This window comes from Dendrobates tinctorius, unplaced genomic scaffold (genome assembly GCF_039654945.1).
Source record: "Dendrobates tinctorius isolate UK_male_01 unplaced genomic scaffold, ASM3965494v1 ptg000059l, whole genome shotgun sequence".
Lineage (NCBI taxonomy): Eukaryota > Metazoa > Chordata > Amphibia > Anura > Dendrobatidae > Dendrobates > Dendrobates tinctorius.
The window spans coordinates 4,022,114-4,049,131 of NW_027361727.1; the positions used below are offsets into that span (position 1 = coordinate 4,022,114).

General features: G+C 43.5%; 1 protein-coding gene across 5 annotated transcripts in view; it reads right to left on the bottom strand.

The window, feature by feature from the left end:
- The window catches only part of NAV2 (neuron navigator 2), a 479,602-nt gene that overhangs the window by 90,791 nt on the left and 361,793 nt on the right, over positions 1–27,018 (bottom strand). For all 5 annotated transcript variants that reach the window (XM_073578323.1, XM_073578321.1, XM_073578320.1 and 2 more), the window contains one exon: positions 26,448–26,593. In XM_073578323.1, the coding sequence (XP_073434424.1) occupies positions 26,448–26,593 (146 nt within the window). The remainder of the gene's footprint in view (positions 1–26,447; positions 26,594–27,018) is intronic.

The window sequence follows — 27,018 nt, forward strand, 5'->3', positions numbered from 1 at the left end:
CGGCGACATGTAATACTACATTTTGCCTATAGTGGCCGCTGCAGGAAAAATAAGCAGCTGAAAGAAACTTACAAAAGATCGCTGATCACTGCAGTAGCACTGATATTAAAGGAGCTGCCCCACAAATATCATTTATCAGATTTATTACACAGTATGGATGAGAAACGAACAATCGCTTGGGAATTTGGTTACGGAGATACCCACTGATCTCAAGAATTATGATATACAGTTAGGGCCATATATATTTGGACAGAGACAAGATTTTTCTAATTTTGGTTCGAGACATTACCACAATGAACTTTAAACAAAACAATTCAGATGCAGTTGAAGTTCAGTCTTTCAGCTTTCATTTGAGGGGATCCACATTACAATTGGATGAAGGGTTTAGGAGTTTCAGCTCCTTAACATGTACCACCCTGTTTTTAAAGGGACCAAAAGTAATTGGACAGATTAAATAATTGTAAATAAAAGGTCCATTTCTAGTACTTGGTTGAAAACCCTTTGTTGGCAATGACTGCCTGAAGTCTTGAACTCATGGACATCACCAGACGCTGTGTTTCCTCCTTTTTGATGCTCTGCCAGGCCTTCACTGCGGTGGTTTTCAGTTGCTGTTTGTTTGTGGGCCTGTCTGAAGTTTAGTCTTTAACAAGTGAAATGCATGCTCAATTGGGTTGAGATCAGGTGACTGACTTGGCCATTCAAGAATATTCCACTTCTTTGTTTTAATAAACTCCTGGGTTGCTTTGGCTTTATGTTTTGGGTCATTGTCCATCTGTAGTATGAAACGACGACCAATCAGTTTGGCTGCATTTGGCTGGATCTGAGCACACAGTATGGCTCTGAATACCTCAGAATTCATTCGGCTGCTTCTGTCCTGTGTCACATCATCAATAAACACTAGTGACCCAGTGCCACTGGCAGCCATGCATGCCCAAACCATCACACTGCCTCCGCCGTGTTTTACAGAGGATGTGGTATGCTTTGGATCATGAGCTGTACCATGCCTTCGCCATACTTTTCTCTTTCCATCATTCTGGTAGAGGTTGATCTTGGTTTCATCTGTCTAAAGAATGTTCTTCCAGAACTGTGTTGGCTTTTTTAGATGTTTTTTAGCAAAGTCCAGTCTAGCCTTTTTATTCTTGAGGCATATGAGTGGCTTGCGCTGTGCAGTGAACCCTCTGCATTTACTTTCATGCAGTCTTCTCTTTATGGTAGATTTGGATATTGATACGCCTACCTCCTGGAGAGTGTTGTTCACTTGGTTGGCTGTTGTGAAGGGGTTTCTCTGTACCATGGAGATTATCCTGAGATCATCCACCACTGTTGTCTTCCGTGGGCGCCCAGGTCTTTTTGCATTGATGAGTTCACCAGTGCTTGCTTTCTTTCTCAGGATGTACCAAACTGTAGATTTTGCCACTCCTAATGTTGTAGCAATTTCTCGGATGGGTTTTTTCTGTTTTTGCAGCTTAAGGATGGCTTGTTTCACCTGCATGGAGAGCTCCTTTGACCGCATGTTTCCTTCACCGCAAAACCTTCCAAATACAAGCACCACACCTCAAATCAACTCCAGGCCTTTTATCTGCTTAACTGAGAATGACATAACGAAGGGATTGCCCACACCTGTCCATGAAATAGCCTTGGAGTCAATTGTCCAATTACTTTTGGTCCCGTTAAAAACAGGGTGGCACATGTTAAGGAGCTGAAACTCCTAAACCTTTCATCCAATTGTAATGTGGATATCCTCAAATGAAAGCTGAAAGTCTGAACTTCAACTGCATCTGAATTGTTTTGTTTAAAATTCATTGTGGTAATGTCTAGAACCAAAATTAGAACAATGTTGTCTCTGTCCAAATATATATGGACCTAACTGTATATTGTTAAGGGAGAACCCTTTTAAAAGGTTTATTTGAACTAACTCGAGTTGAGCAACAAGATTTTCAGTACCCTTGTCCAGATGCCAAGTTGGTAGTTTTTGACCGCAGGACCTGACCCCAACAATCCTTCCTCTTTCTGATTAGCAGGTCTGGCGTGACCATCATTGCGGTATGATGCACACGTAACGTCGCCCTATGGTCAACTAATCTATAGGAGGTTCATAGGGCTCTGGGACCAGGGTTCTGCAAATTTTTTGGTTCAACTATAACAGCAATTCTTCTGAAAATGTAAAAAGACGATGTGGTTTTGCCGCAGTTTCGGAATGCTCTGCAACGTATTACTGAACCGTAAAGGACTTGTGTTCCTGATCTAAAAGTCCCTTCTAGTCTTATACGTACATGTTTTAGGCTATGCACATTACAAGTCTCTTCGCACTGACAACTTGGATGTGAGGGGCACAGGGAATTCTGCTATTTGACAGGAAGGGAAGTGAAGCCGCGTTTGTTGACACAAGCATACTTACCCGAAGCAGGCGATCCGACTTCAGAACATTCCCAGAGGATTCTTTATGGAGTGCGAACAAATGTAATCAGTTACAGCCAGCAGATAATTCATCAGATCTGTGTAAACACGGACTACCCACCGCGGCCGAAAAAAGTTGTTGGGTCGTGAACTGCTCCAAATAGGCAACTCACGTCAGGACGCCCAGCAAACGGCCCAGGTATTAGGACCAAGCACAGTCCGTGTATCACCGGCCTTGTGTAACTCTCTGCAACAATTCTGTCAATCCCACACATATGAGCCAGATTCATCATTTATGCTTTGTTTTGTTTTTTTTTGGACTCGTGGTTTTCACTGACTTTTTTTCATCAGTGGCTCAAGTGATTTGCGACTTTTGCGCAAAGCCCCCATTTTTTTTTCCTGTCTTTAGCAGGCTTTACGATTTTTTTTAAGAGGAAACGTCACACGTTTCGTAAAATGTTATAAAAATGGCCAAAAATAAAATAACTTGCTCACAGAAAATCACTATGGAGTAGAGTTGGCCAAATTTTGTAGCTTTTTTTTTTTAAGTTGCATTTCATGGATCCGCTTAAAACATCTGTAAAATCCACATTGATGTAACAAAAAAAAACCTAAATCACAAAAGACAAACTTTAAAAAAGATGCAAATTGTTGGATGGATTTGTCGCAAATCAAAAAGTCACAAAAGTAAAAAAAGAATAAACAAAAACACCACAACTGTTTCAAACAAAATTGCCAACAAATTGCTATCTATGTTGGGCATTATATACTTCTCGGGTAGTGCAGCTCAGCTTCCATTCACTTCAACAGGAGGTGAGACCCGGTTCCCAAGTACAGCCACTGCACAGTGTATGGAGCTGTAATGTCCTCTCTTCCTAAACAGTTTACTCCTGTCCGATACAGGACCTGCTAACAGGTGAAGGTGCTGAATGTCAAACCCCCAAAATTCTGGTATTGACAGGTCATCAGGCTCTAAGTGCTGGAAAACCCCTTTAAGGCAACCATACACACTAGACAAATGTGTATGGCATAGTGATCATCCGCTCAACCGTCTTCTATTAATGTGTATTGCCACCTTGCAGCAGACGCCACATGTATGGCGTCTGTATGGTGCTACATGATCCCTTACCCATGTCTGATGGGTATATAAAATCCTCCGTATGCTGATGACTCCCAGACTTGTCTCATTTCCCCCGCAGTAATATTCCGACCATTAACAGATGACCGTCCCGTCTGCGCTCACAATCCCCTCTGCCCCCTCATCTACGCAGAAATTAAGTGAGAACGTGAAGCTTTTCATTCCCTGCATTTCACCAAGCCAGGAAATGAAGGTGGTAATAGTGATTTAAGCGACTGTACACTGTGTAAATCCTTTACTACAAGCGACGGTATCATCTTAACAGATGCAGCGCCAAAAAAAAAAAAAAAAAAAGGAACCGGGCTACATCTGTTTTACTTATCATTGCCTTCTTTTTTCATACCTGTAAACAAAGACCCAGAATCCAAAACAGTCTAGAATTCACGCAGCGTTCAAGAGTCCAAGAAACGAAGTACAGAAAACATTAAAAGTACAGAAATCACAAAGCACAAAATCCACGCAAAGAACACAAACATAGAATCCACAGCACAAAATATGAAAATACAGAATCGGCAGCACAAATTCCAGAATCTGCAGCTCAAGACAGAGGAAACAAAACAGTCCTGAAAGACTTTCAGTACACTAAGTACAAACTCCAAGATATAAAGTATAGAAACCACAAAAGGTACAGAAATCACAAAAAAACACAATAAGAATCCTCAGCATAAAATATAAAATTCAGAATCAGCAGCACAAACTCCAGAATCTGCAGCTCAAAGCAAAGGATCCAAAACAGTCCTGAATGTACCTTGGATTAAGGACTGTTTTTGATTTTCTGCTTCGAGCTCAGATTCTGTATTTTTATATTTGCTGCTATGTTCTTTGTGTGTGTGTGTGGGGGGGGAGTTGTGTAGATTTTGTACTTTTTATGATATCTGTAACTGGATTACTGCACTTTGTATCCTGGATTCAGGGCTGTGTGCACATTCAGGACCGTTTTGGATTCTTTTCTTGAGCTTCAGATTGTGGAATTTGTGCTGCTGAATTTTGTATTTTTAGATTTTTTGCTGTGTGTTCTTTGTGGATTTTGTGATACATCTTGGGATTTCTGTCCTTTGCATCTATAGAGCCCTGAATCCAGATTCCAAAGTGAAGTAATCTATTTACAGAAATTACAAAGAGTACAAAATCCACACAAAACAAATAAAAAAAACAGCAAAAAATATAAGAATACAGAAACTGAGGGGAATCCAGAACAGTCATAAATGCACACAGAGTACAGAGTCCATGATACAAAGAATTCCAGCAGGTGCAACTCCAAAAAGCACAAATCCCAAAAAGTACAGAATTCATAAAAAAAAAGTACAAAATCCACACAAAAGAAAAACACCAAGAACACAGTATAGAATCCAAAGAACAAAATCCAAAAATACAGAATCCACAGAGCAAGGCAAAACCGTTCCAAATGCACACAGGGTAATACATAAAGTAACCCAGAAAAAGCACAGAAATCACACAAGGAGCATATCATAGAATACACAGCACAAAATACAGACTCGGCAGCACAAAGTCCAGAATCTGCGGCACAAGGCATAGAATCCAATACAGTCCCAAATGCACACATGGTTCATAATCCAAGATACAAGGTGCAGTGATCCACACAAGAAGAATCCAAACATGTAAAGAATTCACATAAAATGAAGATCCCTCACAAAGGACACAGAAAAGAATCAACCAAAGTACAAAATCCCCACAGAGTACAGAATCCAAAACCACAGAGTTTATTAGGAAGCTGCAGAATTTATTTTGCTGTAAAACCAGAAAATCCAATTTAATAAGAGTAATCAGTAGTTGATGTCACCCGGATAAAGGGGAAGCGCTCACATCAGAATATTTACTTTTACAAAGCAACAACATCCTCTTTACCCATAATCAATGGGATCTGCTGTGTGCCAGAAACCGTGCCGGATTATCAAGCTTTCTGAAAGACCAGGTTTCACTGGAGACATATACAACACACAGACACGTGAGTACACACAAGGCCTTGCAGAAAATATCAGACAGGCCTGGAGGCGGACGGCGACCAGTGATGAAAGCCCCGGGAGAGGTGATTTACTCCTCGTTTAGGATTTCATAGTAAACTTTTTTCTTGGATGAGCTGCTTAATATCGCCTGAGCCGTCCCTGGCCCGGTCCCAACTCTGAACACTTTGCTTAAGGTATAAAACCCTCAAAGGATGAAGCTAAATAAGGGCAGGAACAAAGTCATAAAGACCTAACACCAACCCCAGGAAGCGGACATGAAGATTAGAAGAGGGAGCGGAAACGTAAAAAAAAAGATTAAATATCAATTGTGGAGGGGTAACCAGTGCAATGTCGTCCATCAGGAGTAACCGGTGCAATGTCGTTCATCAATTCTAACGGCTCGCCTAGAGATTAGGATCAGAGGGGTCGGGGCTTGTGCTTCGCAGACGATTCTCATGTACAATTACTTCCATTTCATCCAGGGATTTAGGGGAGGGGGTGTCTGTGTATCCACAGCTGGTGTAAATTTACCATAGCTTATGGACCAGAAGCTGCTCATATCCTTCGCTTTCAGCTGGTATTACATACTGTCACCAGCGGCTACTGTGCATCCATCAGTCTGTCTTACTGGTAATTCCGGGGGGCAGCACAGGGTTGTCTTAGAAAAAGGCCTTTGCAGCTTCTCAAAGACAACTGCCTGTAAGGACTCTGATCCAGAGCTACAGCCTGTATTATACTGCAGAGCAGCATTCACACTTCTGCTGGTAATTGTATTATACTCCAGAGCAGCATTCACATTTCTGCTGGTAGTCACTGGAAACAGCAAGCTTCCTGCAAGATTACCCACTTAGTCGAGTTCCTACAATGAAGTGGCAGGTTTTTTTTTTTACGGTTCGTGATGTAAAGATGACACCAAATGAAGATCTGGGCACCCTGAACAAGCAGTGAGTACTGGGAGATTTCAGCTCTAAAGCTGGTCCAAAATTTCCTAAGATAAGCAAAAAAATAATAATTTAGAACCGTCGGGGCATGCTGGGACTTGTAGTGCATTGTAGTGGAATGCAGAGTCAAATACCCTGATGTGGAGGATGGTATATATGTGTAACTCCATGTGTACAGGTAACAGCTTCCCTTTAATTGTGCTCACTAGGGGGAAGCTATTAAGCACTGCACATTCTGGTCTGGTCTATGTAAAGACAATTAGTGTAGGCGCGCCCCCTGGTGACCAATCTCAGAAAATGTCACCTGTAATGGCCCCTTTAAGAGATAATCAGCTGCATCCATCTCCTCTGCCTGCCTTCTAGCCTTAACCCGCCCCAATGGCATCACACTATTCCTCTAGTGATGTCACACTAACGCATGAGTGCCAAGAAAGTAAAACATTAGAAAGAATAAATATAAAAATATTGTAGTGATATATTACATTTCTTTTTATTTTTGCTCGAGTGTCTATATCTCACATAGCGCCCCCTGTCTGCCTCATATGATACAACATAGATGCTTTAAATATTAAGGGCCTGACTCATCATTTGCGTCACTTTGATTTTTCTTTTTTTTGCCTTGTGGCATTCGTTGACATTTTTTGCATCAAATTCTTCCGAGATCGCACATGTGGTTAATGAATTTTGCAAAACAAAAAAATACTCTTTATTTTTGTCTGTCATTGTTTTTTTTTGTTACAACTTTTCAAATGCCACACATTAGTCTTCAACAGCATCAAAATAAAAATCCAGGGACTGGAGTGATTATATCCCCCCCCCTCTCCCCCCCAAAAAAAGTATCATTTTAAAAAGTTGCATTTCAAGAATCTGTTGAAAACATCTGGATAAGCAAAGCTGTAAAAAAACACAATGGCACAGAACGAATATAGAATAAGGTGCAAAAACTACAGAGCAAATTACTCCAGAAAACCAAACAAATAACAATGAAGAATGGCGGCCGTAGTATTTTATACAATCTGCAATCATTGCAACTCAAATCCAAGAAATGTAGCAAAAGTAACAGAATTCCCCTTAATAACAAATTTCCACTTCTAACTTTTCTCATATATAAGCAGCCAAAAAATAAAAATCCTAAATGTGCATGCATAAGGTACAGGTGGAATATCAATTCATAAGGAGATTACTTTTTTTTTATTCTTTTTTAGTCTGAGCCGCCGAGTCCTCTCCATATCGCAGAGTTATACTTTTACATTGTAGAAAATTTGCCAAAAAAATTAAACAATTCTTTCCACTGTATTTAATTTTTCGAATGCATCCACAATCGGCATAGACACATAATTGCTCCAGTGTAGTAAGGGTTAATGAAGCCGCCATCTGTGCGCACGGGAAAACAGGTGAACGACCCGCAGTACAAGACTCATCATTTGGGTTCTGAGGAATTTAACCCCAATGGCACCACAAAGTAGAAAACTGCCAAAATTACTGGTGAGAGTTACCTGTGAAGCCTCCAGTGTGCGTGGTGTCGTGTGTGTCCTCTGCACCACCTCTGCTACATCTTCTCCCAGGGAAAGTGGAACTTTCAGTCTCTCCACCCTCTGCACATTCCCACCCCTCTGCTCACTGCTCTACAGACAGATCACAAGGAGACCCTCACCCCTGACTAACACTCCAGAGACCACAACCCCCATCATACAGCGTTATTGAGAGGTTCTGCTCTGTCCCTATATTGTAGACCCCACTATAAAGAGACCCTCACCCCTGAACCTTTTCCCTTAATGTAACTCCCTAGAGACCACCACCCCAATAACATCACTTATAGAGAGACACTCTGCCCAAACTATTAGGACCCCACTATAGAGACCCTCACCCCTGTAATCTGGCCTTTGCCCAAACTTTGCAAAGACCCCCACCCTCAATACAGAGAATGATACTCAGAATGGGATTCTGCACAGAGGCAATATATCAAAGACCCTCATTACTGTACTCCGCTTACACTACAGAGACCACCAACCACAGCATGTAACTGGTTCATGTGATGGCCATATGTCGCTACAGGTTGTACAGCCAGAGACCCCACCATGGTGCTCCTATTTCCATAATTCTAACCTGATTCTGTGAGCTATAGAGACCCCCAACATTTTACATTATCAACTATCCAGCCTTTAAATACCCAACTCTGTAAACTCCCCACGTCTCCTATTCTACCTTCCATCCAGTGCTAATTCTTTGCTACGGATCAACCACCCATACACACCTCGTCCTTCTCATTGCTACCATAATACAACCTGTACTCTACTTCTCCAGCCTACAGGAATCACTAAAGGGAGACTGTCAGCACAAAATGACTGTTCAAACTAAGCTCAGTGCACCCTTGGTGTGGCCTTCCCATCTACTTCTTTTCCATCAATCTCCTGCCGTCTCTTCCTTGATTGACAGCTCTGGATTTACAGGACCTAAAGAAACACAGATCGGTGGGAAAAAAAAGCAGCAGAGGAGACGCACTGGACTCTTTGGACACACCAAGGGTGCACCGAGCACCTGTGCTTGGTTTGAAGTTATTTTGTGATGACAGATTCCCTTTAATCAAAGGCTCCACACAACAGTAATGACCAACACTGGAATATAAACTCTAAAACTATGGTGATTAACCATCTAGTGATCCAAAAGCTGAGAGGATCAACCACCCAACACTATGCCAGCCCAGCTCTGCAATGATTCCCATCCATGGTTCAGTCTCACCAACACTCTTCCTTCTCTTTCCAAGGTTTCCTCTCCAAATACTTACCTGCATAACATAAAACCAACGGGCCCCTGTATCAATTTAATGGAAATTAACCGAAAAATCTAATTTTTGCTCTTTAAAGAACCAAAGGTTCTGTAAACTAATGCAGCACTGTGCCCAGCAACCCGAGCCTAAGGCACCCGTCCGTCTACAGATCAGTATGGCCACATGTCGGTCAGAAGGAAAATTCATTTTTCTTACTACTTGCATAACGCTGAGACTGTGCAAAAACACTTATCGGAGTTTATATAGCAGCTCGGGCCTCCTACTAATGCTCCTTATCTCGGGACATGGTAACCTCTACCTGATGCCAAGGGAATCACAGAAGTCAATCACTGCCTTCAATGTGGGCAGAGGGCACTCAAGGGGGTAACAAAATCCCCTCCATGGAAAACGCTTAAAGGGGGATTCCGGCCTTCATGAATGATCACCTATCTACTGAATAAGCGACTGTTGTTAGATGGGTGATCGTCGCACTGACGAGTCTGCCAACAATCGCAAAAAGCAAGACCACAAGACCATGGCCAGGAGGAGTGAAAGGATGCCCCATGCAAACCTCGGGGCAGGAATTGAATGACACTAACCAGAAGTGGTCTCCGAGTGACGTCAATCATTGGGGTCTTCCAGGTTATAACAATTGTGGCCTATTCACTCATGTGAGAGACAGTGCCACTGTTATCCATGTGGCTGCTCATGGTACAGCAGCACAAACTTTGGATGGAGTTCCCCCTTAAATCACTTTAGAATTTAAATGTAGATGTCTCAGTATTATCCAAAGTTTAGAAAAACAAACAATGGGAAGCACAAAAATCTGATAACGTGCTGATACAAGGAAACATCAAAGCATGGAGCCGCCGCGCTTTCAGGATGAATGTCACGAAGAGGGACGAGGATGCCCCCAGACTGCCAGGTCTGCTTCAAAGCGTCCACCTGCCAGGGCTCACACTGCGGGAGGATAGGAGCAACTCTCGGCCTTTGTTCTTAGGAGGCGAGTAAGAATCATGTCAGAAGAAGATACTGGAGATTAAACAATGGCAAGAAATATGTGAAAAGTGAAGCTTTATGGGATCTTCCAAGATGTCAGACGAGCGGTGCTATAAACAAACACTGGGAGTGCGGCCTTGTATGGGAGAAGAATTCTCCACCAACCGCCGCTTTCAAACAAGAAGGGGGTCTATATAAAACATGACACCGAGTCAGGGGACGGGGCACAGACGATAAGTCCCAGGTCTGTGATACAGTGCCAGATACACCGGCGTCAAACGTGAGGATTCGCCGAGAGCTGCGGTTTCCCCTCTGTAACAGAACTACAAGTCCCAGCATGCTCTGACAGCCACCCTGTGGCCATCTGATAAATCAGAATATACTATAATATTTCCCCTGTTCAGCTCTATGCTACCGTCAAAGTGAGAAGCCACCATAGTGGGAGTCATTGCGACCCGTGGGAAAGAATGAGGGGCTTAGTCAGGGAATTGGGGAAACAATATGGAGTTGTTACAAGGTGAGCTCTTTTACTTAGAAGACAAGAAGGGAAGGAAAAATAAAACAGTGTTTTGGCACGAGGGCAGGTGTAGCACCATGGGGATAGGGAAAGGTAAATACGGAAAGGGGAATCGGTTTGGTTTTGTTCTACGCCTATACCCCTCCACCCCCCGCCCTCTCTAAGGATTGGGAACAGGATGAAGGTGTAATGGGGTCAGGGGGAGTCTGAGCACTTTGTGCCTTCAGTCCTCATTGTAGGGCGGTCAGTCAGGTGCAGGCATGGCCCGGCTGACCACAGGGTGAACGGTCATTAGGTTCTTTGCAGGACTCGGGCTACGTTCCCACAACTGCAGAATTTCTGCACCTATTAGGAAAAATATGTTACTAGTGGTTTTTCATTGCGTTTTTTTTTACCATGCATTGTTATCGCATTTTTAACGCTGCGCTTTTTGTCTCTCGTTGGCGTGTCCTGCTTTAAATAGAACTGCTTTGTTTTTGATACTTCCTTATATTTGGCCTTCACAATACTCTGCTGACATAAGTAGGTGCGGATTACATGTGGTTTTGATGTGTTTGAGAGGCAGAAACAAACTACAACTTCTGCATGTAATGCAAGTCTATGGAGAAAATCTGCACAGAAAACTCAGCGTACCCGCAAGAGAAATTGACATGCTGCGGATCTGAAATAAGCACCACCGGTCAGTTTACACTGTGCAAATAGGAAGCAGAGCAGGCAGGAGATTTCTATAAATCCCATCCACTTTGCTGGAACTGTAAGGCTATGTGCACACGCTGCGGATTCTGCTGCAGTTCTGCAGACATGGTACAGTACCATGTAACCCTATGGGTTTTAAAAACTGCTGTGCTCACGCTGCGGTTTTTTCCACGGTTTATAAACCGCAGCATGTCAATTGTTTCTGCAGATTCCGCTGCGGTTTCACACCTTTAACATAGTAGAGATGTGAAACCGCAGGAAAACCGCAGGTCACTTTACCTCCAGTTCTACCTGCGGATCCTCACGGAAAAACCCGCAGGTGAATCCACAGTGTGTGCACATACCATGGGGATGTGGAAACCACAAAAAATGACGACCAATGGATCCAAATATCAAAAATATACATGCTTTATTAAGGAAAATACACAGAACAGGAAACATGGGGAACATGTGCACAGAAAAAGCAAAGTGCTGCAGTGCTAGAGGACACGTGACCAAACCCTGACCATATATACATATACATAAGTATGTGAATAAATAGGGTAAGTACCACCTTCACAGAGGACCTAAGTGACATAACAGCCCTCGGATATACAGGGAGATTACAGAAAACCCCCTATACTGCTGATATACATCCGTGCTAATTAACTGATGTCCATACTGTGACCAAGTCACAAATGTAACTAAACATAAATATAGAGGCAATGTAATGTCCCGAGAGGCCGAGGCTTAATGTCCACCCCTAAATGTAACACATAATCTGCCCACCCACATAGGAGTGAACAGTACCGGAGCGGAACATTACCTCTGGAGAGGGAAATTCAGGATGGCCGGGCGGTTCACGTGTCACCCCGACGCGCGTTTCGGAGAGGATCTCCTTCGTCAGGGTCACGCCCCCCTATTTTCCTCTCCAGAGGTAATGTTCCGCTCTGGAACTGTTCACTCCTATGTGGGTGGGCAGATTATGTGTTACATTTAGGGGTGGACATTAAGCCTCGGCCTCTCGGGACATTACATTGCCTCTATATTTATGTTTAGTTACATTTGTGACTTGGTCACAGTATGGACATCAGTTAATTAGCACGGATGTATATCAGCAGTATAGGGGGTTTTCTGTAATCTCCCTGTATATCCGAGGGCTGTTATGTCACTTAGGTCCTCTGTGAAGGTGGTACTTACCCTATTTATTCACATACTTATGTATATGTATATATGGTCAGGGTTTGGTCACGTGTCCTCTAGCACTGCAGCACTTTGCTTTTTCTGTGCACATGTTCCCCATGTTTCCTGTTCAGTGTATTTTCCTTAATAAAGCATGTATATTTTTGATATTTGGATCCATTGGTCGTAATTTTTTGTGGTTTCCACATCCCCATGGTATTTGTTGTTTCCACACATCCCCATGGTATTTGTTGTGAGCGATCGGTCCTCTCATCATCCAATACTATCGGCATTTAATTTATATGATGCTGTTTTATACCTTTGCTAGCTTGCTATAGTGTATGCACATAGCCTAAGACGATGCGTATTTCATGCAGCAAAAATACATAGCCTCAGAACCACACCAAAAGCTCATCATGGGAACGTAGGGTTATTGCCAGATTCAAAAGTTACCATATTCCTTATCTATATGGAAGTACACACAGCAATACAGAGATAAGGGATGAATAGAGTGGAGGTTCACATGATCGGCTTCTACTTCATTCACTGTCTATGGGACTATCAGAGATAACCAAGGAGATAACCAAGGCCTGTACTCCGCTATTTCCAGCAGTCACATAGACAATGAGTGGAGTGGGGAGGTTCACATGCTCAGCCTGTGCTCCATTTAGTGTCTATGTGACCATCAGAGATAACCAAGGCCTGTACTCCACTATTTCCATCAGTCGCATAGACAATGAGTGGAGTAGAGGTTCACATGCTCAGCCTTTGCTCCATTGATTGTCTATGGCACCATCAGAGATAACCATGGCCTGTACTCCACTATTTGCAGCAGTCGCATAGACAATGAGTGCAGTTGGGAGGTTCACATGCTCATCCTGTGCTCCATTTAGTGTCTATGGGACCATCAGAGATAACCAAGGCCTGTGCTCCGCTATTTCCATCAGTCGCATAGACAATGAGTGGAGTGGAGGTTCACATTCTCAGCCTGTGCTCCATTGATTGTCTATGGCACCATCAGAGATAACCATGGCCTGTACTCCACTATTTCCAGCAGTCGCAAAGACACTGAATGCCGTGGAGGTTCACATGCTCAGCCTTATCCATAGGTAAGGACACACAGCGATACAGAGATAAGGAATGAATAGAGTGGAGGTTCACATGATCGCCTTCTGCTTCATTCACTGTCTATGGGACTATCAGAGATAACCAAGGCCTGTACTCTGCTATTTCCAGCAGTCGCATAGACAATGAGTGCAGTGGAGGTTCACATGCTCAGCCTGTGCTCCATTCATTGTCTATGGGACCATCAGAGATAATCAAGGCCTGTACTCCGCTATTTCCAGCAGTCGCATAGACACTGTGTGCAGTGGAGGTTCACATGCTCAGCCTGTGCTCCATTCATTGTCTATGGGACTGTAAGAGAAAGCAGAGCACTGTACTGGGCTATTTCCAGCAGTCCCTTAGTCAATGAGATGAGTGGAGGTTCACAAGCTCAGCCTGTGCTCCATTCATTGTCTATGGGACTGCAAGAGAAAGTGGAGGACTGTACTTGGCTATTTCCCAATGACAATGAAAGGAGCGCAGGCCGAGAATGTGAACCTCCACTCAGTTCAAGAGAGGGCTGAAGAGCCCAGCTCTTGGGATAGCTGGGTTCCCAGCAATAAGACAGAGGAGAACTTGTTATTTTGGTAATAACCCTTTAATTGCAAACCACTACATTTTTGCAATAATTGGTTGGTGAGTTTATTAGATATGAGGAAGGTAATGGGTTTCGCAGCTTCGCCCCTTGGATTTACAGTTAGACGGTCCATGACTTTTGCATACAGCACATTACATACATTACATACAGCTGACACTCATCATCCACCCGTATGGGCAGCCTCCTCGTGACCGCCATGCTCAGCCGCAGTGACATTCCTCCGACTCCTCACTACTAACTTTTCGCTTCCTTCTGCCCTCGGGGAAACAACGGGAATATTTCCCTGATCTTTACATAAACATTACAATGTTATCTCTGACATCCACTCTCTAATAATTGGAAACACGTCCACGTGCCTAGAATTCCAAGGATCGAACAGCCGACATTCACAAGATCTCTAGGTGAATCTATTCACAAATTGATGTCCAGCTCAGCCTCTGGTAGTCCAGAAATACCGGTAATCCAGCACTAGATGGCTGGATATATAAGCAAGCAGAGATCTCGAAAATGTTGAGGATCTGAAACTAAGTGGTCCCAGCAGTCCTATGTAATCATCCGTCATCTGTCAAGGCCTAGGACTGTGCCGCGTTCCCGTTTGTGACACTGTGTCCCCATTAGGAGGCCGTGAGGGCAGTGTGTGATCGATGACCTTCCAAAACACAGGTTAATATTTACAGAGTTGCGAGTTAAAATGTAACATCCGGCCGGAATGTCGAGTCACCAGTGGGTTCTCAGGGTGGGAAACGCGCTCACTGGGTAACCAAAAGATATGATTGAGCGACTCTCCACAAGAATTCTGCTATAATGACTTTTTGCCCTTATTTTACAAATTTTATCTATTTTTTCTATATTCACATTGCACAACATGGTCAATTGTACGGCGCATATCATGTTTAGTAACTGTATGCCGGTTGTGTTATATCCCAAGTTGCTACCAACAAAAATGTCAGCTCGCCACGCAAAACTCAAATCCTCATAGAGATACCGAAAAAGGAAAATAAGTTACGGGTCTTGCAACTTGAATTTTATTTTATTTTATTTATTTACTTATTTTTTTTTTTTTTACAAATTTCTAAACTTTTTTTTTTTAAACTAGTTAAAAAAGAAGTTACAAATCTGGTTCTGCTTTTATTATACTAACCTGGAGAATCGAGTCACCGTTCCACACAATGAACGCCATAAAAACATACTGGGGAATTTTTTTTCCTGTTTCCAGTACTTTATATAGTAAAGTAAATGGTGCAATTCAAAACTACAACTCGTTCAGCAGAAAACAAACCCTCATACGTGTATGGGGACTGGAAAACTGTATTAAAGTTATGGCTCCTAGAAGAGCATGCAAAAATAAAAGTGTAAAAACCCAAAAAATAGTCTGATGATCACCACATAATTAATCTGCATTATACAACAGACTGACACTCACCTGCGGGTTGTTATTGGAAACAGTCAGCGAGCTTACTGACGGACACCCAGGTTACAGTATGGGATACACAGTGACTCCACCAGCACAATAATAGTGAGTGCAGCTCTGGTGTATAATACAGGATGTAACTCAGGATCAGTAATGTATGTACACAGTGACTGCACCAGCAGAATAGTGAGAGCAGCTCTGGAGTATAATAAAGGATGTAACTCAGGATCAGTAATGTAATGTATGTACACAGTGACTCCACCAGCAGAATAGTGAGTGCAGCTCTGGAGTATAATACTGGATGTATCTCAGGATCAGTAATGTAATGTATGTACACAGTGACTGTACCAGCAGAATAGTGAGTGCAGCTCTGGAGTATAATACAGGATGTAACTCAGGATCAGTAATGTAATGTATGTACACAGTGACTGCACCAGCAGAATAGTGAGTGCAGCTCTGGGGTATAATACAGGATGTAACTCAGGATCAGTAATGTAATGTATGTACACAGTGACTGCACCAGCAGAATAGTGAGTGCAGCTCTGGGGTATAATACAGGATGTAACTCAGGATCAGTAATGTAATGTATGTACACAGTGACTGTACCAGCAGAATAGTGAGTGCAGCTCTGGAGTATAATACAGGGTGTAACTCAGGATCAGTAATGTAATGTATGTACACAGTGACTGCACCAGCAGAATAGTGAGTGCAGCTCTGGGGTATAATACAGGATGTAACTCAGGATCAGTAATGTAATGTATGTACACAGTGACTGCACCAGCAGAATAGTGAGTGCAGCTCTGGGGTATAATACAGGATGTAACTCAGGATCAGTAATGTAATGTATGTACACAGTGACTGCACCAGCAGAATAGTGAGTGCAGCTCTGGAGTATAATAAAGGATGTAACTCAGGATCAGTAATGTAATGTATGTACACAGTGACTCCACCAGCAGAATAGTGAGTGCAGCTCTGGAGTATAATACAGGATGTAACTCAGGATCAGTAATGTAATGTATGTACACAGTGACTCCACCAGCAGAATAGTGAGTGCTGCTCTGGAGTATAATACTGGATGTATCTCAGGATCAGTAATGTAATGTATGTACACAGTGACTGCACCAGCAGAATAGTGAGTGCAGCTCTGGAGTATAATACAGGGTGTAACTCAGGATCAGTAATGTAATGTATGTACACAGTGACTGCACCAGCAGAATAGTGAGTGCAGCTCTGGAGTATAATAAAGGATGTAACTCAGGATCAGTAATGTAATGTATGTACACAGTGACTCCACCAGCAGAATAGTGACCGCAACTCTGGAGTATAATAAAGGATGTAACTCAGGATCAGTAATGTAATGTATGTACACAGTGACTCCACCAGCAGAATAGTGAGTGCAGCTCTGGAGTATAATACTGGATGTATCTCAGGATCAGTAATGTAATGTACACTCACTGGCCACTTTATTAGGTACACCATGCTAGTAACGGGTTGGACCCCCTTTTGCCTTCAGAACTGCCTCAATTCTTCGTGGCAGAGATTCAACAAGGTGCTGGAAGCATTCCTCAGAGATTTTGGACCATATTGACATGATGGCATCACACAGTTGGCGCAGATTTGTCGGCTGCACATCCCTGATGCGAATCTCCCGTTCCACCACATCCCAAAGATGCTCTATTGGATTGAGATCTGGTGACTGAGGAGGCCATTTGAGTACAGTGAACTCATTGTCATGTTCAAGAAACCAATCTGAGATGATTCGAGCTTTATGACATGGCGCATTATCCTGCTGAAAGTAGCCATCAGATGTTGGGTACATTGTGGTCATAAAGGGATGGACATGGTCAGCAACAATACTCAGGTAGGCTGTGGCGTTGCAACGATGCTCAATTGGTACCAAGGGGCCCAAAGAGTGCCAAGAAAAAATTCCCCACACCATGACACCACCACCACCAGCCTGAACCGTTGATACAAGGCAGGATGGATCCATGCTTTCATGTTGTTTACGCCAAATTCTGACCCTACCATCCGAATGTCGCAGCAGAAATCGAGACTCATCAGACCAGGCAACGTTTTTCCAATCTTCTACTGTCCAATTTCGATGAGCTTGTGCAAATTGTAGCCTCAGTTTCCTGTTCTTAGCTGAGAGGAGTGGTACCCGGTGTGGTCTTCTGCTGCTGTAGCCCATCTGCCTCAAAGTTCGACGCACTGTGCGTTCAGAGATGCTCTTCTGCCTACCTTGGTTGTAACGGGTGGCAATTTGAGTCACTGTTGCCATTCTATCAGCTCGAACCAGTCTGCCCATTCTCCTCTGACCTCTGGCATCAACATGGCATTTCCGGCCACAGAACTGCCGCTCACTGGATTTTTTTTCTTTTTCGGACCATTCTCTGTAAACCCTAGAGATGGTTGTGCGTGAAAATCCCAGTAGATCAGCAGTTTCTGAAATACTCAGACCAGCCCTTCTGGCACCAACAATCATGCCACGTTCAAAGGCACTCAAATCACCTTTCTTCCCCATACTGATGCTTGGTTTGAACTGCAGGAGATTGTCTTGACCATGTCTACATGCCTAAATGCACTGAGTTGCCGCCATGTGATTGGCAGATTAGAAATTAAGTCTTAACACACAGTTGGACAGGTGTACCTAATAAAGTGGCCAGTGAGTGTATGTACACAGTGACTGCACCAGCAGAATAGTGAGTGCAGCTCTGGAGTATAATACAGGGTGTAACTCAGGATCAGTAATGTAATGTATGTACACAGTGACTGCACTAGCAGAATAGTGAGTGCAGCTCTGGAGTATAATACAGGATGTAACTCAGGATCAGTAATGTAATGTATGTACACAGTGACTCCACCAGCAGAATAGTGAGTGCAGCTCTGGTGTATAATACAGGATGTAACTCAGGATCAGTAATGTAATGTATGTACACAGTGACTGCACCAGCAGAATAGTGAGTGCAGCTCTGGAGTATAATACAGGGTGTAACTCAGGATCAGTAATGTAATGTATGTACACAGTGACTGCACTAGCAGAATAGTGAGTGCAGCTCTGGAGTATAATACAGGATGTAACTCAGGATCAGTAATGTAATGTATGTACACAGTGACTCCACCAGCAGAATAGTGAGTGCAGCTCTGGTGTATAATACAGGATGTAACTCAGGATCAGTAATGTAATGTATGTACACAGTGACTGCACCAGCAGAATAGTGAGTGCAGCTCTGGAGTATAATACAGGATGTAACTCAGGATCAGTAATGTAATGTATGTACACAGTGACTGCACTAGCAGAATAGTGAGTGCAGCTCTGGAGTATAATACAGGATGTAACTCAGGATCAGTAATGTAATGTATGTACACAGTGACTGCACCAGCAGAATAGTGAGTGCAGCTCTGGTGTATAATACAGGATGTAACTCAGGATCAGTAATGTAATGTATGTACACAGTGACTGCACCAGCAGAATAGTGAGTGCAGCTCTGGAGTATAATACAGGATGTAACTCAGGATCAGTAATGTAATGTATGTACACAGTGACTCCACCAGCAGAATAGTGAGTGCAGCTCTGGAGTATAATACAGGATGTAACTCAGGATCAGTAATGTAATGTATGTACACAGTGACTGCACCAGCAGAATAGTGAGTGCAGCTCTGGAGTATAATACAGGGTGTAACTCAGGATCAGTAATGTAATGTATGTACACAGTGACTGCACCAGCAGAATAGTGAGTGCAGCTCTGGGGTATAATACAGGATGTAACTCAGGATCAGTAATGTAATGTATGTACACAGTGACTGCACCAGCAGAATAGTGAGTGCAGCTCTGGGGTATAATACAGGATGTAACTCAGGATCAGTAATGTAATGTATGTACACAGTGACTGCACCAGCAGAATAGTGAGTGCAGCTCTGGTGTATAATACAGGATGTAACTCAGGATCAGTAATGTAATGTATATACACAGTGACTGCACCAGCAGAATAGTGAGTGCAGCTCTGGGGTATAATACAGGAGGTAACTCAGGATCAGTACAGGATCAGCAATGTAATGTATATACACAGTGACTGCACCAGCAGAATAGTGAGTGCAGCTCTGGGGTATAATACAGGATGTAACTCAGGATCAGTAATGTAATGTATATACACAGTGACTGCACCAGCAGAATAGTGAGTGCAGCTCTGGGGTATAATACAGGAGGTAACTCAGGATCAGTACAGGATCAGCAATGTAATGTATATACACAGTGACTGCACCAGCAGAATAGTGAGTGCAGCTCTGGGGTATAATACAGGATGTAACTCAGGATCAGTAATGTAATGTATGTACACAGTGACTGCACCAGCAGAATAGTGAGTGCAGCTCTGGAGTATAATAAAGGATGTAACTCAGGATCAGTAATGTAATGTATGTACACAGTGACTCCACCAGCAGAATAGTGAGTGCAGCTCTGGAATATAATACAGGATGTAACTCAGGATCAGTAATGTAATGTATGTACACAGTGACTGCACCAGCAGAATAGTGAGTGCAGCTCTGGTGTATAATACAGGATGTAACTCAGGATCAGTAATGTAATGTATGTACACAGTGACTGCACCAGCAGAATAGTGAGTGCAGCTCTGGAGTATAATACAGGATGTAACTCAGGATCAGTAATGTAATGTATGTACACAGTGACTGCACCAGCAGAATAGTGAGTGCAGCTCTGGTGTATAATACAGGATGTAACTCAGGATCAGTAATGTAATGTATGTACACAGTGACTCCACCAGCAGAATAGTGAGTGCAGCTCTGGAGTATAATACAGGATGTAACTCAGGATCAGTAATGTAATGTATGTACACAGTGACTGCACCAGCAGAATAGTGAGTGCAGCTCTGGAGTATAATACAGGGTGTAACTCAGGATCAGTAATGTAATGTATGTACACAGTGACTGCACCAGCAGAATAGTGAGTGCAGCTCTGCAGTATAATACAGGATGTAACTCAGGATCAGTAATGTAATGTATGTAAACAGTGAATGCGGCAGCAGAATAGTGAGTGCAGCTCTGGTGTATAATACAGGATGTAACTCAGGATCAGTAATGTAATGTATGTACACAGTGACTGCACCAGCAGAATAGTGAGCACAGCTCTGCAGTATAATACAGGATGTAACTCAGGATCAGTAATGTAATGTATGTAAACAGTGAATGCAGCAGCAGAATAGTGAATGCAGCTCTGGAGTATAATACAGGATGTAACTCAGGATCAGTAAAGGATCAGTAATGTAATGTATGCACACAGTCACTGCACCAGTAGAATATGAGTGCAGCTCTGGAGGATAATACAGGATGTAACAACCTCCGGACTGGACATGGTTCTTGATCTGTGGATCGCAGATGAAAAAGCAGAGGAGTTGAGCAGATTGATATATATTTTTATGGAAAATTATTATTTTTATAGTTTATTCATTTACATCCCTGCTCTTTCAATACTTAAGAGCTGTCAATCATTGATTCGGACCACCCACTGGACTCCTAAGCATAGAAGGAGAAAGGATTAAATGAATTGAATCCAAGTTATACTGAATCTATTCCCACCTTGCTGCTAACAGAATGGACTACACGTATATTGTAATTCGTTCTCTTCACATAAGGACCCAAGAGATTTTATACAATCCCTATTATATTAAAAATAAATATTTGTTAGGAATTGCTATTTAATCACTAGCCATATACAAGGAGTGAATCAATTTTCAAGTAAAGCCCTTCATGTCCCAGGGTTAACTGTAGTTTCCAGTTAATTGCTAGACTGGTTTCCCGTGTAGATTGGTTTGGTTAATGACCTAACAGCCCCATAACATGAGGCTTCCTCCACTATAGGAAGTTGTATATAATAGGCAGTAGAAATCTAACGCCCTCTACAGGTTAAATCCAGAAATGGTATTTGTCCTAGACCAGCGGTCTACTGTGGTTACCCTAAAACTGATAACATAGAAGTTGCATGTAATCATCAACTTGAGGTTGCGTTGCCAGCCAGGGGTGCAGCCTGAAGCATCCAAGTGCCAAAAGAAAAATATTAATATAAATATAATAGTACATTTAGTACTAAAAGAATGTTAAAGGGGTTGTCAAGGAAGTAGATCATCAGTATCGGCTGTTAACATGTCTTGATGGGGCTGAAAGCAGACAGTGCATGGAGCTGGGACACCACAGATCCAGTCACTGTGTATTGGCCGTTCTCGGCTACTGCAGCTCAACTCCCATTTTAAAGGGTTATTCCCATTTTCTTAAATGGTCATTTTTCCATTGAGCTTCTAAAAACAAGTATTTTTGTAATTTACTGCTTGTTAAAATTTGCAGCCGTTCTTGAGATACTCACACTTTTCTTTAGTTTACAGCTAGTTGCCTAGGAGACCGACCACTGCTGTTGTCTAGATTGTAAGCTCGGCACCGAAGCTGGTCGGAATTAGGAGGTAACAGGGCGCTAAGGCGATCTTAGTCAACTTCAAAAACAGTGCACAGGCTTAATAGACAAGAGCTTGTCAGCACAGCGCATGTTTTTGCTGTCTAGCAGCGGTGGTCAGTCTCCAAGACAACCAGCTATACAAAAGGAAAGTCTCAAGAATGGATACAAATTTGAAAAAGCAGTAAACTGCGGAACTGCTTGGATTTACAAGTACTATCCGACAATCGCCATTTATGAAGAAGGTTTCACACCTTCTCCATTGTAGAGGTGTGAAACGGCATGGCAAAACCGCAGGCTAATCCGCAGGTAAACCGCAGATCTTTTGACCTGAGATTTTACCTGCGGATTTTTCAAATCCGAGCGGAAAAATCCGCAGGACCAAAATCTACGTGTGCACATAGCCTAAGTGAAAGTGATCAGAGCTTGATAGAGACAGGAAGCACCCCAAAGATTTATCACTGCCATGGGAAGGAACAATAAAGCATCAATGACCCTTGAAATTAAGCTTCAGTCACACAATGTGCAGCTTTGATGTAGAAGATGTGAGGGGCCCCCACGGATGTAGGAAGAGACCTTCTTTCTGGGAGACCCCCTACTCAAGGACTCTCAGGAATCTTCCACTGCCCCAGTGAGCGATGTGCAGAACCGGAGATGCAAGCCAAAAAAGCCATTTTTTTTATATTACATTTTCTTTTATAAAGTCTATAAAATAAATGCATGACAAAATATCTTCTCTACGTGTTTTTTTTTTAAAGGGTCACATTGGATGGCAGTGATTTTTGTAGATTAAAAAAAATGCCAAAAAACAATGTGGAGAAACAAATGCTAAAAAAAAAAAAGACAAATACTGTGTGAGAAACTGACATCCAGCCTACAGGCAATCGTAAATCAGCCATCGTGTGACAGCTGCCTAGGAAAACAAGTAGAAGCACATTTTATCATAGCAGCAGTCACACATCCAGCCCACTAGGGGGAGACACTGCCTTGTAAATGTTTTTTTTTTATGCTTTTCACTAATGACTGTATGCACCTGAAAAGCGGCCAGAGTGTAGATTAAATGTGTCCCCCCCAAAGGGGGCTAAAAATCATCCTGTAGGGCTTTCTTCTGGTTGGCATTTGCCAAAAAAAAACAAAAACTGAATCATACATCGGAGGCATTTTATGTGAATTACCGTACTTGCCCCTTTATATAATAGAATTAAAATTAAAAATACACATATATAAGGCCTGCAGTCCTACGTAAGGCTAGGGCTGCATAAGGACTCAAATCTCAGAGAAGTCGCACAATTGTGCTGCAATGAGATTATTTGAATTAGACAGGTCGCAGACAGCGTACACCACAGTTTATGAAGACAAAGAAGGCAACGATTGTAACTCCCATGTAACGCTATATCTTGCAACAAACGGTGCTGAGTAGCCCTGGCCTAAAACCTCCGAGAACTAGTCCCAAGGACAGTGCAGAAAACACCAGATACCCAAGAGGGAGGGTGTGAGCCGCCAATGCCCGTCAGTCCGTCCTCCATAGATTCCAATAAAGACGGAAAAGAACAGGTAAGACATATTGTGTTACTGTGTACACAGGCATTCAGTGCGTGTGTATTACGGGAAAGGATTGTGCTGCGACTGATGACGTACACAATAGGTTTATAGAAGGACATGTCATACTGTAATGCCTGACAAGGCCACAACCTTTGACATGCCCTCATCCCCTGGTGTGCCTCCAAATAAACTGGCCAACGGTATATGAAAATATAAAGCACCCAATCCATATTAGAAATTAGTCAGCTGAGCCCACCAATTTCATCGGCTGATCCTTCAGTGCAGTGGGAAGATAAGCCGCTGCCACAAGAGTCTCTCACATAAAAAGCAAAGCCATAGAAAAACACAGCACTGATAGGGTAGACCCATAGAAGAACACGGGAGCACTGGTGCAGAGCCATAGAAGAACACAGGAGCACTCGGGCAGTACCATAGAAGAACACAGGAGCACTCGGGCAGTGCCATAGAAGAACACAGGAGCGCTCGGGCAGTGCCATAGAAGAACACAGGAGTACTCGGGCAGTGCCATAGAAGAACACAGGAGCACTCGGGCAGTGCTATAGAAGAACACAGGAGCACTCGGGCAGTGCCATAGAAGAACACAGGAGCACTCGGGCAGTGCCATAGAAGAACACAGGAGCACTCGGGCAGGGCCATAGAAGAATAGAGGAGCACTCGGCAGTGCCACAGAACACAGGAGCACTCGGACAAGTGCCAATTAAGAACACAGGAGCACTCGGGCAGAGCCATAGAAGAACACAGGAGCACTCCAGCAGAGCCATAGAAGAACAGAGGAGCACTCGGGCAGTGCCATAGAAGAACACAGGCGCACTCGGGCAGTGCCATAGAAGAAAACAGGAGCACTCGGGCAGTGCCATAGAAGAACACAGGAGCACTCGGGCAGTGCCATAGAAGAACACAGGAGCACTTGGGTAGAGAAATAGAAGAACAGAGGAGCACTTGGGCAGTGCCATAGAAGAACACAGGAGCACTCGGGCAGTGCCATAGAAGAACAGAGGAGCACTCGGGCAGTGCCATAGAAGAACAGAGGAGCACCCGGGCAGTGCCATAGAAGAACACAGGAGCACTCAGGCAGTGCCATAGAAGAACAGAGGAGCACTCGGGCAGTGCCATAGAAGAACAGAGGAGCACTTGGGCAGTGCCATAGAAGAACACAGGAGCACTCGGGCAGTGCCATAGAAGAACAGAGGAGCACTCGGGCAGTGCCATAGAAGAACAGAGGAGCACCCGGGCAGTGCCATAGAAGAACACAGGAGCACTCAGGCAGTGCCACAGAAAAACACAGAAGAACACAGGAGCACTCGGGTAGAGACATAGAAGAACAGAGGAGCACTCGGGCAGTGCCATAGAAGAACAGAGGAGCACTCGGGCAGTGCCATAGAAGAACAGAGGAGCACTCGGGCAGTGCCATAGAAGAACAGAGGAGCACCCGGGCAGTGCCATAGAAGAACAGAGGAGCACTTGGGCAGTGCCATAGAAGAACACAGGAGCACTCGGGCAGTGCCATAGAAGAACAGAGGAGCACTCGGGCAGTGCCATAGAAGAACAGAGGAGCACCCGGGCAGTGCCATAGAAGAACACAGGAGCACTCAGGCAGTGCCACAGAAAAACACAGAAGAACACAGGAGCACTCGGGTAGAGACATAGAAGAACAGAGGAGCACTCGGGCAGTGCCATAGAAGAACAGAGGAGCACCCGGGCAGTGCCATAGAAGAACACAGGAGCACTCGGGTAGAGACATAGAAGAACAGAGGAGCACTCGGGCAGTCCCATAGAAGAACAGAGGAGCGCTTGGTAAGTGCCATAAAAGAACACAGTAGCACTCGGAGGTGCCATAGATCAGAGGAGCACTCGGACAGTGCCATAGAAGAACAGAGAACCATTTTGAAAGTGTCATAGAAAAACAGAGGAGCCCTTGGACAGTGCCATAGAACACAGGAGCACTCGGCAGTGCCATAGAACAGAGGAGCACTTGGGCAGTGCCATAGAAGAACAGAGGAGCACTCGGGCAGTGCCATAGAAGAACCCAGGAGCATTCGGGAAGTGTCATAAAAGAACAGTGGAGCATTCGGGCAATGCCATAAAACAACAAAGGAGCACTCGGCAGTGCCATAGAAGAACAGAGGAGCACTTGTGCAATGACACAGAAAAACACAGGAGCGCTTGGGCTGAGCTTTCCTGTGTGGGTGAAATAGCTGTCAGACGAGCATTCGTTCAGCTGACAGCTATGTAATTTGTATGGAACTAAACTTAGCTTTTTTCCAGCAGCCTCACAGAATATGAATGGATCAGTGGCCCGACGTCCACCCTACCAATCTATTTTATAAAGTTCCCCATTCTGACAATTGGTGTGAGTCACCACCAATCAGAAAGCTATCACCTTCCACGTTGATATAGGTTATCTTTAAAAGTTGGGCGCCAACCAATATGTCTGCCATTAAAGCTTTTCCACATTAATAAAAGTTAAATCTGCCCAATCATGCAATGATTCCTGCCTATTACTAAGTATAACAGTCACTGCATTGGCCGGTTCCTTTTCCGGACAATTGGGTTATGTTCACAAAAGTTTTTTATGTGGATTTTGGAGCGGATCCTCTTTGAAAGCTACATAAAAAGAAACTTTGTGTGATCATACCCTTAAAAGATTTAGACGAGTAAAGCATAAGCCAACATGGTGCAAATGGATTTGATGCACCTGGTACATTGAAGCGACAGCCCCCCTGTCTCCATCACGTACCTTTCTCGGTCACCGCCGCAGGAGGATTCACTGGTTTAGCTTTGTCATAGTTATTAAAACTTTGACTGCGCCTGTTCCCACCAACCGGCCCCCGGGTTTTGGCCTCGCTGCCTGCAGCCGACGTTCTGTTGCTGGGACCTGGGAGCCTTAAGATGTAAACAAAAAAAAACAAAAAAAAAAAAAAGAATAAAAACATCAGAAGGAGGATAAGAAGGTTGAATAATTAGCAGACTGAAACACACATCCCCTTACAGCGGGAGATCGTGTCAAGAGGGAAACTTCTCTAAAAAATAAAAAGTCACCAATTAGACATAAGACGGTTCATGGACCTCACTGCAAGAAGAGGAGACACCAGATGGGCAGGGGCCTGGGAAATGGGATTATACTGGTACGCAGAGGATCAGGGGTTAATGCTGCCCATAGACCCTAAAACAGCTTTCAGATTAACAAAGTTTCATCAATGAATAATTAAATTTTCCAAACTTACAATACATTCACTGTATCAATGTTGGGCTGCTTTCAAGATCTCTGCTTGCTGCCTGAGAATGGAAGCAGCCTGACTGAATATTTC